General features: G+C 40.6%; 1 protein-coding gene across 4 annotated transcripts; it reads left to right on the forward strand.

The window, feature by feature from the left end:
* The first annotated feature begins 482 nt into the window (after nucleotides 1-482).
* On the forward strand, nucleotides 483-15,955 carry ano11 (anoctamin 11). Of its 4 annotated transcripts, none has more exons than XM_058644144.1 (24): nucleotides 483-674; nucleotides 816-954; nucleotides 1,415-1,541; nucleotides 1,643-1,836; nucleotides 1,938-2,045; nucleotides 3,076-3,212; nucleotides 3,296-3,353; nucleotides 3,432-3,542; nucleotides 3,628-3,793; nucleotides 4,190-4,280; nucleotides 6,162-6,258; nucleotides 6,357-6,500; nucleotides 6,827-6,964; nucleotides 7,732-7,830; nucleotides 8,014-8,116; nucleotides 8,788-8,899; nucleotides 8,994-9,048; nucleotides 9,176-9,273; nucleotides 10,507-10,643; nucleotides 10,718-10,923; nucleotides 11,024-11,160; nucleotides 11,405-11,495; nucleotides 12,120-12,309; nucleotides 12,468-15,955. In XM_058644144.1, the coding sequence occupies exons 2-24, from the start codon at nucleotides 823-825 to the stop codon at nucleotides 12,500-12,502; spliced, it is 2,766 nt and encodes a 921-aa protein (XP_058500127.1). In that variant the 5' UTR covers nucleotides 483-674; nucleotides 816-822; the 3' UTR covers nucleotides 12,503-15,955. The 4 variants fall into 4 exon arrangements, with proteins under 4 accessions (XP_058500127.1, XP_058500126.1, XP_058500128.1 ...); XM_058644143.1 differs by having other exon boundaries at nucleotides 484-674; nucleotides 802-954; XM_058644145.1 differs by having other exon boundaries at nucleotides 484-674; nucleotides 802-954; nucleotides 15,393-15,955.
* The last annotated feature ends 872 nt before the right edge of the window (nucleotides 15,956-16,827 follow it).

Below are 16,827 nucleotides of genomic sequence, written 5' to 3' on the forward strand. Positions count from 1 at the left end.
AAGACCAGCCAGTGATCTTCCTCCCACCACATGTCTTTTCATCTTGCTCTCGACATTCTGTACCTCTTCATGCTCTTTCTTTTTTTCTTTTTTTTTTAAATCCAGCAGTGTCTTCACTGCAGCACTGCAGTTAACTGAAAGGGAGGAGAGAAGCTGGAGAAAACAAATTATGTCACCTATGGTGCTGATGCCTGTGGAGGTTACTCTGATGTCTGCGTTTAAAAAAATAAATCCTAGAGGGGCCGAGTTTCTCCTCGGTTCATACTTCATGTTGATTTTGTGCACGTTTCAAACCCAATCAAATTAAATCTGCAAAAAGCTTGTGTGTGGGTGGGTGGGTGGTACCCAGAATCTCTCCCTCATGTGTTACTCTGCATAATGAGCATGGTAGAGTCCTCAGGCTTGGTTCCCCCAACCACTGCCCCCCCTGACAGACTGCTGCATTATTTATGAAGTGGGATGTTCACTTTAATGTGTCCATAAGTACATTTCCACTCGCACTGGCAGCAAAGTATCTGCTGCTGCCTGCATGCCACGTCCATTACAGTATTTCCCTGCTATTTATCGGCGCGCGGGCAGAGGAGCCACACAGATGCAGAGATAGAGCAGAGGGAGAGAAGGAGGGAAGCACACATTTGCTGCAAATCCTCAGCCTCGATTCCACTACAGCAGAGGTACAGTATCAGCACTTCTCTCTGTTCTCTCTTGTCTCAGGGCGTTTGGAGTCGTGTGCACAATGATTGAGTGATTGACACAGATGTCTTCATCGGTGTGATTTCATGTGTTCATGTGAATGCTCAGTGTTATGTGTGCAGCCACACCATGCTGAGGAGGGGCTCGGAGCTGGTGAAGGGTGACAGAGAGGTCCTCCTGGATCTGGACTACGTGGGGGAAGCACCAACCACCGACAGCTACGGGAGTCTGCAGAACGGGTGCTTCATTCCACCAAGATATGTGAGGACTTGTTTTTTTTGACTCTTTCCTCATAAAGCTGCAGTATGTTCTACGTTTATATATAAGGAATCACCTAAACTTGGAAAACAAGTGACACATTCCCTCACACGCTCTACAAGGATGATTTATTGCATCAACATATTGTGGTTATATATATGATTTTGCTGCTTTGAAAGAATAGAATCGAGTTTCTTTGTTGTCCATAAAATGTCAGCATAAAATAATATGAAGAACTGTAAAACACTTCTCAAGTAAAAAAGCCAGTGATCACTTTCTCATCTTGCTCATTACTTCAAAGAAGAGGCTTTGATGTGTGTATGCTGTGTGATGGCTCTGGATTTCATCATTAATTGAAAAAGGAAATGAACCATTCTTGTACAGAACATGCTGAAAACAGGAAAAGAACCTGCGGCCTCCATTAAACAGATTTGCGTAAAAACTAAGCTGTGGATGTTTTCAGTTTTCAGCCACAGCTGCTGCTGATGATGTGGACAATGACAATCCCATTCATCTCAACTGGAATACAAAAATTAATGAGCCAGTGCCACAGCCGGGGAATTACTTCAGAGATGGAAGAACTAAAATTGGTAGGCAGCATCAGCAGTTGGCAAATACCCAGCTCACTGATGGATGACTGAGTCACTTCTCCTTTTAATCTTTTGGCTCTTTATCGTCGATCTGGGTTCAGACTTTGTCCTGGTGTGGGAGGTTCGCTCACGCAGGAAGCGGCGAGGGAAGGGGAAGAGCGAGGTGCCCACTGAGGAAGAGGAGGTCGTGCCCATTGAGGAGAAAAGCAGGTCTGAGCGAAGGAAGGCACAGTTAGCACAGTGGAGGGAGAAGTTTGTTCAGAACCTGGAGAGTGCTGGGTTGCTCATGGAAAAGGTACCAAAAGTCAACTATGATGATGAAAAGGATTTCTGTTGACTCAATAATCGACACCTCCTTCATCGACACCTCCTTCTTGTCTCTGTCTGTCTTTTCAGGAGGAAACAGCCAGTGAGAAGAGAACAATACATTTTCTAAAACTTAGTGCTCCATGGGATGTGATGGTGGGTTGTGCTGAAGAACTCTGTCTCAGAGCTCCATTGCAGGTATATAATATAAATGAACATTTTCATTGTCAAACTTTTTCCACTCACTGACACAATGATCTGTCCTCGGTGGTGAATATACATTTGATTTTTTAGTTTTTAGTTTTTAACTTTGTAATTTTCAAAAAAATTGCTGCTATAAGATTCGTTTTCTGCTATAACATTTGTTACCTTTGTACACTGGAGCGCTGTGACGAAAGAATTTCCCGCAAGGGATTAATAAAGTATATTCTATTCTATTCTATTCTATTCTATTCTTTTAAAGGAATACTTCACAGATTTGCATTTAGCGTTGTATTACTAGAATAGGGGCAGTATTTTTGAAAAATTGTGCTTCCTAACCTCATTTTCCCCTGAGTTGAGAAATATCTTTATTCTTTTCTTTGTTACTTGTCAGTGACGCTTGGTCCTGTTAGCATAACTGTTAGCCAAGATGGCAGACACTGTCTACATCCTGGGAATAGAGTGGGTCTAAAAAGTGCGGAATTAGCAAAAATACTACCCATATTCTAGTAATACAAAGCTAAATACAAATCGGTGAAGTATTCTTTTTAAGTGACGTTCTGGACTTCATCAGTAATCACGTGTCACGGAGCTAAATATGAGTTTTTAGATATAATGTGTCACATTTCTGCATTGAAATATCTCAAATTGATGAGACTAGTATCACATATTTTGATGAACAGTGAACTCACATTTGGTAAAAAATGTTTCCAATTCTCTTCAAATCAATAGAAATTTATATTCAAGCTAATGAACTTTTTCACTTTGGTCACCGTTTAACGATGTCGTCCACTTTACCCACCTTTGCTTTAACCTCTGAGGCGAACACCCTTCAGTTGTGTTGATAGATTTTCAGCGGCAATGGTGGTGACGACAAAGCGTCTTTTGTCATTGTTTTTATTGAAAGAGTCTTAACGGCAGAAATGATATTCTGTGCTTTTAGGGATTATAACTTTTTAAAGTCAAGGTTGATGAAATGTTCTCAGTACTGAGTCAGTGTGTGTGTGTGTGTGTGTTTGGCTTCTAGGCACAGCCACATCTGGACTTGAACACATCTGCTCAGGTACTGAGTAGACTATGCATACCAAATGTAATGAGAGAGTCGGTGCCCAACAGGCCACTGGACTATTACACATGTGCCTTTCGCAAGTCGAAGATGAGCAGGTGAGTCCCTGCTGGACTGTGGTCAGTAATAGAATCAGCTCACGTCGTGTTGAAGCATATAAGAGTATAATTGCTATTTACAGATTCCTTGGCTGTGATGACCACGAGAACTACTTCACTAATACACAAAGACACCGCGTTGTGAGTAACATGCCGTCTTTTACAGTGCACTGGTCGTATTCAGTGCTAGTTTAATCCAACAGACAATTTTCATTTCAGGTGTATGAGATTTTATCCAGGACGGTTTACGGCAAAAAGAAGAGGGCTGAAGTTGGTGTGGACAGACTGATAAATGAAGGGGCTTATACTGCAGCGTTCCCTCTGCACGAGGTCACATGACATTCATCTGCTCTGTAATCTGACGTCTGTTTCCCTCCCTTTTTTCATGTAGAATTTTGGATTTTTTTTTCAACAGGGCCATTTTGAGCTTCCAAGGGATGAGATCAGTCCTGACAAACTTAATCAGAGGCAGGTTCTTTATCACTACTGGGCCCGCTGGTGCAAGTGGTACAAGTACCAGCCACTGGATCACATCAGGGAGTACTTTGGAGAGAAGATTGCACTCTACTTTGCCTGGCTGGGTAAATATGAACTCTCTATGAACTTTCTCATGAAGATATTGTTTGTTTTATTTTGAAATTTGGCAGCCAATAAGAAAATTCTGTTAAGTTAATACTGCACAGCATCTTAAAGCTATTACAAATGATACTGTATAACAGGCTGTAACAAGCTTATTTTACTTTTTTTAAGCTTAAGAATTTTGCTGTGACATTCTTTCAAATTGTGATTTTTTTGCCCTTTGCTTTCCTTTGATCCATATGCAAGAAACAGCTTGAGACACTAAAATGATATATAAAATGATGCCAACCCCTTTATCAAGGACACGCCAGCATAAAACAGCAGTGCAGCCGTTTAATTGCTTATTCCTCTTCATCAAGTGAGAGCTGCGGCCTTAATGGAGCTATATGTCTCTGCAGGCTTCTACACAGCCTGGCTGCTGCCGGCCGCAGTGGTTGGAACCCTGGTATTTGTGTCTGGAGTCATGTCCATGGGCACCAACACACCAGCGTGAGTCCACGTGAAAAGATACCACATTTAGGAGTACATGAACAATACGTATTTTGAACACATTTAAATAAGTATAGGGTGTTATTTAGCTGATGTATCAGCGGCAGTTGTGGCTCTGTCAGCTGAGGTGTTCGGGCGGTTGAGTCATATCTTCCCTGGGTCAAGTGATCTTTGCTGGAGAACATTTTCCAGGTCTGTCCCTCCTTGTTCCCTGTCACCTCACTCTCTTCATTAAGGCATAAAATGCTCTTGAATGTCTTTAATCTGCAGAACAAAGTTATTACATGATAAAGCAATTGTTGTACGTTAGCAATGTCCTCAGAAGCAAAAACACTAACAGTCAATCATAGCAAATATCTAGACATCAACTCATATTTGTCTCTCAGAGGGAGATTATAATATATAGTTTGTTATAGTTTGTTATACTGTATGCTGTGATGTTGCTTGAGCTGACTGCCTCTTCCTCCTTTACGATTATTATTTTTATACTATAAAGCAAAAATCACAACATTTACACCCGCACAAGTCAATGACTGTTGATGTCCAGCATGTAAAAATGAGTGACAGCTAATGCAACAGTCGACTCCTCCTTTCACCCCTCCCTTTCCCTTGTGCATCAGGGAACTGGTCTACGGTGGCCTTCACATACCAAAAAGGATGTAGTTCTTCTTCATTTGCATAGTCAACTTGCTGCTTCACAACTTGAAACGCACACTCTGGCTCCATACAGCAAGGCACTTACCTTACGTACCTATAAAAGCTAATTGTAAAACTTAAGTAAGCATACATGTAGCGTAGTAGATCCAGTTTCTGCCAATAAATCCTCCTAAATAGACAGTGGACCTTTAATCCCCATAAAAGTTGTCTTAGATAAACTGATCATAGTTTAGCAGGTGAGTTTTGTCAAATCTGACACCATTGTGTAATGTTCATTTTAAGCCATTGCAAATGTAAACTCCATTGTCTCACACAAGATCGCTAACATAACATCCAACAAGCATATCTTTAGATAGTATGCGTTACTTGCAGCACTGTGGATCACTTCTCTATTTTCAAGTGTACGTCTAATATTTTTGTCTTACCATCTGTTTGGTTTTTTGTTATCAGTCTCTTTCTTTGGTACCCTGTTTTTTTCATTCCATTATGGAGAAACAAGGAGGGTTCAAGAGAGTGAAAGGAAGACGAGTCTGCACAAGTCTCAGATTCATGGGTTTCATTAGTTCACACTGCAGATTAAAACCACAGATTAGCGGTGAGTGGATGGAGAGCAGTCTCCATCAATAATAAACTGCAGCCATTTTATGTGATAATGCACTATTAGTGCACACTTATCTCCCCATTACTAAAGTTAAGATAATAAACATTTCTTAGTGAATCCAGGCTTTATTTATGCACCATATACTCTATTATGTAAAGTCAAGTTTTCAGTAACTCACTAAAGTAGCTTGAAGACATTTTTATTGGAATTGTCTGCAGGGGCTGAATATCAGAATGGAAATGTCCTTGAATGAGGACATTTTCTAGAAACTGCTCCTGTTAGCCTCCTAGTCAACCAGTTTTCTCTCATTCTCTGGAACATACATAATGTACATGAGCTGTAATCCCTGCCAGGAAGCTAGAAGCGTCATTTCAACACGTCTATGCTATCTTCACTCATCCTTGATTTAATATACCCAGGATGTGTGTGAGCACAGAAGACATTAATGTTGCTGTAATTCACTCAGTGCCCCAGCTTTCACGTCAATTGCTCTGAATGGATGTTAATAATATCTCTGTTTCTATCAAACCAGTTGCTCCATGACTCTGACAATTCTGAAACGCTGGCCTGTGTTGTAAACTGTAATAACACGATTATAATCTGTGTCCATGTGTCTTTGTCAGTCAGGAGATCTGTACCAGCGGAGCCAGTTATCTGATGTGTCCTCTCTGTAACACATGCAAGGCCTGGAACATGTCTGAGATCTGCACCATGGCCAAGGTGAAGAACTCTCATATTACAAACAAGTATTTACAATCATAATTCAGAATACGAGTAAGAGGTGAGGTTTGGCTCGACTGCAACTTTCTGCATTGCAGCTGGGCTACTTATTTGACCACCCAGGTACAGTCCTCTTCAGTGTCTTCATGTCCTTCTGGGCTGTAACCTTTCTGGAGTACTGGAAAAGAAAGGTGTCCACCCTGGCCCATCACTGGGACTGCATGGACTTCCATGAAGAAGAGGTCTCACTATCCTTCTTTACTTGCTTTAGAGTATGGCTGCAAACACATTATGGTTCTTCTTATTATGTCATGATCATGTCTGGAGATCCCAGGTCAACAGTAGTTTGTTCACACAAACTGAAGAATAATGTTTGCTTTGAAGACAAACAACAAACCAAGCTAATCTTGACATAGGATTAGTTATTTTCGAATATTTTTTATATTCATATCACAGTACAACACAGTACCTTACTCATCCCACCTGGAGAGAAATATTGTCTGTCCTGGACTTCTCTCAGAAACCCAGTGAAGAGTGAACCCTGATGTCATATGTGTGTTTCCTTCAGGAACGTCCTCGGCCGGAGTTTGCAGCAATGGCTCCAACTATGGAGGAAAATCCAGTGACTGGGATTAAAGAGCCCTACTTTCCAGAAAAGACCAGACTGTCCCGCATGTTCACTGGCTCCATGGTCATCATCATGATGGTGAGACTGAGACTGTCTGAAATGTTTTAAAGACAGTTGCTGAGCTGTGTTTGACCTTCAGTTCACTAACATTACTGCATATGTATATTTGGGGAAGAAAGACATTTCTCTGAGTGCTTTTCTGAAGACTTTACATGGTGGGAATCAATCAAAAATATATCTTTTATATCTTTTCCAAGATATGATGATGTCATTTTAATTTTACTCCGTGGTCAGATCACATACGAGTGCTCTGGTCTCCTTTTCTTACCCATTATTAACAGTTTCACTATACTTTTGATTTTGTGAAGAGTCGTCATTTAATCCTGATCTAATAATTTAGTTAAAAAGTTGGAAGATTGAACATGCTCCACATACACTCAGTAGAGGTCAATTGTGTAGTACAGTATCCTTGATCATTATTGATCTAGAAACCAATAGGAGACATGGTTTGTATCAAATCACTGATATTTTTTAAATCCAAGGCAAGGGACTGTTTTCCTGCTGAGAGAACAAACTGTGCCTTTAATTACACCATGAAAATAATACAATATATCTACTCAAAGCAAAGTTTTCCTTGATTAGAAACTGTGAAACCACTGGCATGCTGTGGGTTGGAGTTGAAAACATGATCTTATCAGAGTTTCTCTTTGGCAAATTCATTTGTTGCAGTATTTTGAAGCTGAACTTGTGGGAATCACCTCACGTAATAGTGAGAATAAAAACATATATGGAATTCACGGAGTCGTCCTTTGCTGTAACTGTTATCCTCGCGTCTTTCCACTCAGCTGTCTGTGGTGATGATCTTCCTGGTGACGGTGGTCATGTGCCGCGGTATCATCAGCGTGATGATGTTCCATACTGGCAGCCCTGTCCTGCGTACAGAGGTACGTATATCAGAGCTGCATAAGGGTGTCTTCAGTCAATGTATGCATTTGATTTATTTATTTATTGTTATTGTTGTATTTTCAGCTGAACATTTAGACTCTAGGCTACTCCTGTTTTGCGTGTCAGCAAAACTAACTTCTCTGAGTTTGTGTGCATTAATGCATGTGTGTTGTCGTCATCAGGCAGGCACCATAGCCAACATCTCCAGCAGTATTGTGAATCTGGGCCTCATTCTGTTGATGGGACGGGTTTACACTGCTTTAGCTGAGCAGCTCACTAAATGGGGTAAGATACATAACTGCCATATCTAGACCAGAGAATGAGCAGATCATGATTAAGTGTGGATTCATCTTCTGGTCTTTCACTGTGGGAAAATAAAACAGTTTTGAGCACATTGATCCACACATCAGAGCGACATGCTGTACGTCAGGCAGCGTGATGAACGTGGCAAGGTAGTCACAACAAATGTGGTCACATGATCACACAGATATTAAAGCAGACCAAAAGGTTAACTTAGTTTAACTGAGAGAGAAAACAACGGCAAGGGGTCACATACAACGCAATTTGATCTCAAGTGGGCCGGACCAGCAAAATAATAGCATAATAACCTATAAACAACAAGCTCTCCAAATGTTTCCCTTTGTTTTATATTGAATGAAGTATCTTTTTATGAACAACCTGAAATGTTCTGAGCAAAATAAGTGCAATGTCAACAATATTATACCTAAGTTTACCATTTACACAACGTACAGATCACAGTGGATCTGCAGGTATCTGAAACAAATATAGCATTTCACATTACAATTGGACTTTAATCATAATGTGAAATCTTAAGTAATTCATCCTGCGGGCCGGATTGGACCCTCAGGTGGGCCAGATGTGGCCCGCGGGCCCTATGTTTGACACCCCTGGTGTGAAGTGCGTAACACTGTGTGTCCTTGTTTTCTTTGCGGTAGAGATGCACAGAACTCAAACCCAGTATGACAACGCCTTCATCTTCAAGGTGTTCATCTTCCAGTTTGTCAACTTCTACTCTTCTCCTTTCTATGTGGCTTTCTTTAAAGGAAGGTGAGACATGAGTGAGCAGAGACACACACACACACATGGGTAAGAAAATGGCCCCGATAGGAGATGAAATGGTCTCGTGTTTTCTTGTGCACAGGTTTGTGGGTTATCCCACCAACTATGGGACCTTGTTCGGAATGAGAAATGAAGATGTGAGTCCCGTCTTTTACTCTTGATTAATAAATGAAGATTGTATGTTGGTTGTTATCCAATCGTTGAACACATATAAATATGCTCCACCAGTTATGCTTCTCTTATCTGTGTGTGTTCATATTGCAGTGTGGTCCTGGGGGGTGTCTCATTGAATTGGCTGAACAACTTTTCATTATTATGGTGGGAAAGCAGCTCATCAACAACATCCAGGAGTTCATTATCCCGTATGTTCATATTTCACTGATGTCCCATTATGGACTTTCTGATAGATCCAACAAATGTTCACTATTCTACTGAAAATGATGGATTTTCTATTTCCAAGTATGTGGGACATTTAGTCATTAGCATTACTGCTCTCTGATGTATAATGTACCTGTATGACATTATCAGGGTTATTGTTGTTGTTGTTGTTGCATTAGACTGCTCAACATCCTGATTGCGGTTGTGATTCTGTGGTGCAGCAACGCTCACCCTGGTAGCTCTGCAGCATTGGCACAGTGTGTGTGTGTGTGTGTGTGTGTGTCCAGACAATAGAGCAGAATCAGGTTACAGAGTGCTGTAGTAAACAAAACTTGTAGCAGATATTCAGACAGATATTGTCACTCAAGTTTTTGACCACTAGTGGCGATACGATACAGTGACACCTGGTGTTTTGTTTTTTTTGCTATTTTGTATCAGCACATTGTGTGTTGTATGTTGTTCTTAATGCAGATCTTTTTACTGGTCCCAAAATAGAAGCTGTTAGACAGATTAAATGGTTGATAGGAGCTAAGTGCTGAGGTTTTTTTTTTCTTCTGCACTGATGCTGCATCCAGATTTAGGGCCATAACTCCTTTGAGGAGCACAGCGCAAAGGATTTACACGCCTGTCTTAACACTGGCTTTATGTGAACTCAACAATGAAGCAGGGCTTCATTTAGGTGGCGATATCTTCCGCTCTGGATTTTCACACTTATTCCACTTATTGTGTTAAAATCTGAGAGGTTATCTGCCTTTGTGTCAGACCAGTTTGAACATTAATTGTCTTAACTTTGGTAGTCTGGGGTTTTAGCATGTGCCATGCTCTCAGTATAAATCACACTTTTGTTAGAGCTAAGTAAGGAACAGCTAAGACAGCAGGTACAAAGTCACAATCTACTTTTGCAGGATTAAGTCTCAGAGACATGTTACTGTAAATAAATCCAGCTTTGAAGAAATCAAAATCCATGCTAAGGAGAAATCATCAATGCCAATTAAATGTATAGGGCTTTTCTAGTCTTTTAAACTACAGTTAAACTATATTCAGAGGTTCACACAGGAGCAACTTGGTGTTAATTGTCTTGGAATCTATCGAACCCTTGAAAATTCAGATATGTTGTTTTATCAATCAACCTTACCTCTGAGTTCTCTTAGTTGACTATAAAATATCCTCTATTTTCATGTGTATTTTACATCATGTCTATTTCTCTGCTCTGTCAGTAAAATTAAGGCCTGGCGCCAGAAAAGAACGTTGGCTAAGGTGCTGGGAAGTAAGAAATCCCGTAAGCGTCAGCGCTGGGAGGAAGACTACCAGCTGGTGGAGTGTGAAGGCCTCTTTGAAGAGTATCTAGAAATGGGTGAGTGTCCGGAACGTCATGTTGAAACTGCCCATTGCGTATAATGCACAAATTCAAATACCCTTGTGTTGCAGTGCTCCAGTTTGGGTTCATCACCATCTTCGTGGCTGCTTTCCCGCTCGCTCCACTCTTCGCCCTCCTCAACAACTGGGTGGAAATCCGTCTGGATTCGCACAAGTTTGTGTGCGAGTATCGGAGGCCGGTGGCTGAGCGAGCACAGAACATCGGAGTGTGGTTCAACATACTGGAGGCTCTGTCACACTTGTCTGTCATTGCCAATGTGAGACGACTGACAACATCTTCACGAGACATCCACCTGCACCAAAGCACATCAGTGACCATGTTAAAAGTATTGAACTTTATTTTTTTTCCTCCTTCAGGCCTTTCTCATTGCCTTCACGTCCGAGTTTTTACCTCGCCTACTCTACCAGTACAAGTTTGACAATGATCTCAATGGATACGTCAATTTCTCCTTGTCTTACGCCCCACTCAACTACACGAAGTACTCAATGTGCAGGTATGTTTGATTGTGTCAGTACATCCATGTGAAAGTGAAGAAACATGCACTGGGTTCAAACTCATGTTTCTCAAAAATCTCAGAGTGACCAACAGAGGGTAGTGTTGCAACTGATATTTGTTCTGCTGCATTTCACACACACACACACACACACACACACACACACACACACACACACACACACACACACTCATGCCAGCCATTACACATTATGTTCCATATTAAGTTGTTTGCCTTTTTCCAGATATAAAGCATACAGAGACAACAATGGAAACTACACACTGTTCTACTGGGAGCTGCTGGCTGTCAGACTTGGTTTTATCATTGCTTTTGAGGTATGAGAAGCTGCTTTGTTTCGCCCTTTCTAAATGTAAATCTTATACTTTTTTACTTTACTTTATACTTTTGTTTTGTATTTTTCCTATTTCAGTTATTTTGACACAATTTATTAATTGATCTTCATAAGTTATACATCTTTACCTTTCAGCCATGGTGTCCATCCATCCCTCTTTCAGTATATGTACTGTATGTTTTACCTTCTCCATAACAATTCTTTTCTATAACAGTTTCTCTGACTTTTTTTAGGTTATTTATTTCTGTTTTTGTTTTCCTCTCCACTGTTTTTTCTTCTACCTTTCTACTGTCTTCTTCATCTTTCAAAATTCATCAATGTCTTACCCATTTTTCTGAAATGTTTGGAATCTAGCAGTCACTATTATTCATGCATGAATTTCTCTCAGTGAGACTTAAGTAGGATAGGCATCCCTGTGCTGTTCTCACCACATAGTGAAGGTTTTAAATTAAGACATTTATTAATTAAATGAAGCAATTTTTTTTTACCTCTTTTAATTCAACAGTTTATTTACCTTTTAATCTCTAGATATTGTGACTTATTGCGGTTTTCCTCGTCTGATGTGGGCGTCTCACGTCTTAGAGTCTCTGTGTCTCTTTTCCTGCAGCACATGGTTTTCTTTGTGCTGCGAGCCATCGACTGGATCGTACCTGATGTCCCCGAGTCGCTCGAGCTGAAGATGAAGAGGGAGCGCTACCTTGCCAAGCAAGCTCTGGCTGAGAACCAGGAGGCACTGTTGGTGAGTGGAAAACGAAGGGCTACCGCTGCCTCTGCCTCTGCAGGCGCTTCCAGCCCAGGTCAGTAGAACATGGGACACACACACACAGGAGGCCATGCGACACAATCCCCAACTCTATGTGTCTGTAATTTAACATTCGTGAAAAGGATCAGCGTGAATTAAGATATGAGATAGTGAATTTGTCTTCTGCATTTAACCCATCCTTATTACACACAGTGGTGAACACACACATGCCGGGCACAGTGACCTAACAGTTACGAGCCCAATTCCTTTCCTCTTGGCCATAGGCTGCCCAGATATTAACGAAGATATTAATAAGGTATGATATACTAAGAAAAAAAGAAGAAAAAAACAATAAAATATTTACCTTTGTGTCAAATATATACAAACTGAAGTACCAATATACAGTGTATAAACAGCATTAGAAAAAGTAACTGCACGTAAATAAGTGAACTGTGTTTAACCTAATATGTAGCACAAGAGTTTTTTTGCAATGAGACATAATTGACAGTTAAAGTGAAATGTGCAACTACATTGGTACCAAAGGTAAATGCAAATGCAGCACAATTATAAACAAAAGTACAGTGGACATGTATATTGCACAGGGATATTTGTGCTGAGTGGTTCAGGCACAGCAGTTAATTACAGTCATTGTCTATTGACTCAGAGCGTCTGACACAGCGAGGGTGGAGTTCCCCACAGGCAGGAATGACTTCCTGTGACGCTCTGTGGTTGCATCTCAGTGGGATCAGTCTGTGACTGACATTACGTCTGTGTTTGACCAGGACATTATGGAAAAGATGGGAGACGCTGTATTCTGGTGTACACGTTTGAAATATCTCCTGACACCACAAATGCAACGGCAAACAGATATTGTCCATGCATTTGAAAAACTCGACTACACAGTTCCTTTGTTACACAGGATAATTCACTCATCTCACAGTTTTATCTTTATTTACAGTTTCTACTCATTTCGGTATCAGAATAATTCGGCACCCAGTGAAGTGTTTTTCTCACACAGGTGATCAATAGACCACTGCAACAGCAGAGTTCACAGGTCACACGCTGCGTTAAAGCTTTCAGCGTTTCTGTTGATTCTCATAAATAAATTCCACATTTTAAAAGGTGTTTAAAAGCTCACCCACCCATCAACACCCCCACAGAGCATTTGCAAAGCACCTGCGGCTCAGCCAGCTGCCATAAACCTGCTGCACTGCGCACGACGCGATCATTAAATATTCTATGTGTGGGATCTGAGCCAAATATATCGTCGTTTTAATTTGATTCTAGCCATCGACTGATGGCTGATGTCCGGTGTTATTTCCTCTGTAAATAAAATTGTTAATGGGGAACAGAAAACATTTCCTTGGGGGGGGGGGAGAAAGCAGGATGTAAACAGGAAGTAAACAGTAGAGGTTTAAATACAGCCTCTGTCAAATCTCAGAGGTTTACTCTCTGTTATAGTAACAATATTACAGGAGACAACTGTGCATCTCATCTCTCTGTGTTTGTGTGTGTGTGTGTGTGTGTCCCTGTGCTCTGACTCATGCTGTTGTCATGTGTCTCATGTAGTCAGTGTTGCTGGTGGAGGAAAGGTGAGTATGAACAACTGCACACATGTAAGTGAGTGGAATTGGAGGTCATTATATCATCTTTAAGGTCCAGTCTGTAACATTTAATGTAGTATGCATTACTATGTTTGCATTTAGTGTTAATTAAAATTCGAGTCATTCGTTTTTCTTTAGTCTTACAAAGCCCACCATAGTGGTTTGCAGTGGTTTTTTTGTTTGCCGAATTTGACCATGGGCAGGCCTTAGGAAGCTGCATGCCGATTGGCGACTGAGTTTTGGAGCGGCAGCTCAATGGACCGGAAGTAATTCCGCGCTTGGAGTCGCTGTCCATCTGGAACTCTTTCCCCAAGTTTTCCACACTGATGGACAGCGACTCCAAGCCTGTGACTCCTTCCGGTCCATTGAGCCAAACAACAAGTGTATTATCAAACAATAAAATACAATATTTTTGAATGATTCATTCAATATTTTACTTGGTTCTTAAAAAGTGTTGTTTGAAAATGTTGACACAAATCTAATTCCATACAAACTGAGCAGAAAAAAAACACAAGCTGCTGGATACTCTCCATTGTTGTCTGTTGTGTTGTTACACCAGTGCAGCATCAGTATTCGTATCTCACTGACAAGGCCATCAGGCACAGCCCACAGCCCACAGCCCACATACCAAGTAAAGGTGCTGTCTTCAGAAACAAAAGCCTGACCGAGGGCTTTATCATCACCATTAGATGTCACTAATTCTTACACACTGGACCTTTAAAGCCGTATCTAGTTAGTCAGTTGTTAGACAGAGAATATTCTTCTGCAACAGTTACACTGGTTATGTTTTTCATATTTTTCATTTTTAGTGAGAGGCCAACATTTTAAGGAATGTACTACTTGCTATATCTGTGAGGATTATCAGTCATCCAGGTCAAAATCATCTTCAGGAGTTACCTGTTTCAACCGGACTCGCTCGAGTTAAGTTGTTTCAGCTTACGTCAAGCAAGTCCAGTTGCCTACAGGTAACTCCTGAAGAATTTTACTCACTATCTGATGAAAACTTTCTTCAGTGTCTGCTGGTTGTCTGGCAGGATTATGTTGCACTCATAATCCTCTTAACTTGTGAAGTTGTGTTATTTGTACTCAACAAACTAGATAAAAGTTGTTGTTGTTGTTGTTGTTGTTGTTGTTGTTGTTGTGCGTTTGGACAGAACCAGGCCAGTGGATTCTCCTTGTCTCCAGTTTTTATGCTGATTAGACTAAGATTAGACAGAACCCATGGTGACTTTATACTGTATATAACACACAGGTTGACACTGAGTCATCGACTCTAATCTCAACAAACAACATGTCATAAAACACTGTTACTGAAATAATGTTTTTTTTTACTGCCTGTGTCACTTTTATGACCAGTATATCGTGTCGTAGTATCAGGGTTGCAGGCTGTATTTCAGTAGCATGTTGGAGCAAAGACAGTACCGTCAGCTTTTTTCACCCTCATACCTCGTACAGTCGTGGGTCTGACGGAAGTCTCTCCTCTCTTTCCCCATTCCTTCCATGTCCAAACTCAACTGCACTGCCTCCCCCGAAGCAAGCGACGCGTCCTCTGGAAACATGAGTTAGATCTGCATCATGGAAAAGGAGTGAAGATGGTAAAAGACTCTGCATCTGGGATAATGGGTGAACTTTTCACCTGAGTGGAATATGGGTTTTGCACTGGGATTATATCTCACTTTACTAATGCACAGCACAGCACAGCACAGCACAGCACAGCACAGACATTATGATAAACAGGTTTGTGATGGACGGCTGTTGAACTTGCCTAAAACTCTGTTTACCCACCTTATCGTATGGAGAATACATTTTACAAAAATGTCAATCTATGGCTTATTGTATATTCATTTACAATCAATGCCCAATCGAAAAAGGAACTCAGGATTATTTTATCAACACTCACTCCTGATGACAGCAACGGGGCAACAGCCTGACAACAAATATGATAAATGTATTTATTTTTGTCAAGGTAAAATATTGGAATAAGTCCACTGACTCTATTATTTGCTTTGACATCACTTATAATATGGATAATACGTCAATAAATCAAATGTATAAGCTTAAATGCACAGTGTATATTAATAAAATGTTTAGATAAAATGCAACATTCTCTAAAGTAAGTTACTATATCTACCATGATGATGCCACATCCATGTCAGCAGTTTGTTGCGTTAAAACTGGAACTGAAGTTTTTGGTTAAGTCAGATTTTATTTAAAGCATTATTTTAAAGTCACAAATGATGTTATAGAAATGTTATATGATTTTTACCAACTTTAAAGGGGGAAATATAGCAGAGGCTGAGGCCTCCTGACTGTTAGTGTGGGTCACACTTCAATAACGTTTCCCATAATGCAGTGTGAAAGCAATTGTGGAGGTGTTACTAGGGTATCTGGCATCCCACGAGTACAATTTGTATTCATATTTTTGCATGAAATCTTTCTCTGCGGTCGAATCATCGACACAACAGAGCAGCACCTGTGTTAGAGAATGTCTGCGTCTTGGTCATCATGGAGAAAAATACGCACATTAAACTGTACATACTGTACATACATTAAATGATTTATTTTGGGTGAATTTGTTAACAAAGTGTTTTTAATACTTTACTGAGATGATGATAAGATAAACATACAGTATTATTACACAATAACATTATTCAGGGAATTGGAAGGATATTATTTGAAATGGGAACTTAGAAAAGGGGGAAATCTGTCTATACTATAGCTGCAGTGACTGCTCTCATGTGATGTTATTGTCCTGTGGATTGGACTCTTGTCTGCGTGGTGAACGCTCATGTCTTTTAAGCTCTTCGCCTCCTGTTAGTAGCACAGTCTCCATTGTTCACAGAGCTTCTCCGCAGTGAGAGAGACACCAAACAACAGGATAAGGGGTAAATTAATGAGCTTCATGAGGTCAGTGTGTGTTTTCCTTCTCTGATCACCGTAGACTTACAGCTCGCTGACACTGTAAATTG

This window comes from Solea solea, chromosome 11 (genome assembly GCF_958295425.1).
Source record: "Solea solea chromosome 11, fSolSol10.1, whole genome shotgun sequence".
Taxonomy (NCBI): Eukaryota; Metazoa; Chordata; class Actinopteri; order Pleuronectiformes; family Soleidae; genus Solea; species Solea solea.

Bases quoted from the DNA above. Each gene is read 5' to 3' on its own strand.
- ano11 (XM_058644144.1), top strand. From the start codon at position 823: ATGCTGAGGAGGGGCTCGGAGCTGGTGAAGGGTGACAGAGAGGTCCTC. The intron at 7,831-8,013 runs GTACGTATATCA...TGTCGTCATCAG, and splicing joins GCCCTGTCCTGCGTACAGAG to GCAGGCACCATAGCCAACAT. The intron at 8,117-8,787 runs GTAAGATACATA...TCTTTGCGGTAG, and splicing joins TGAGCAGCTCACTAAATGGG to AGATGCACAGAACTCAAACC.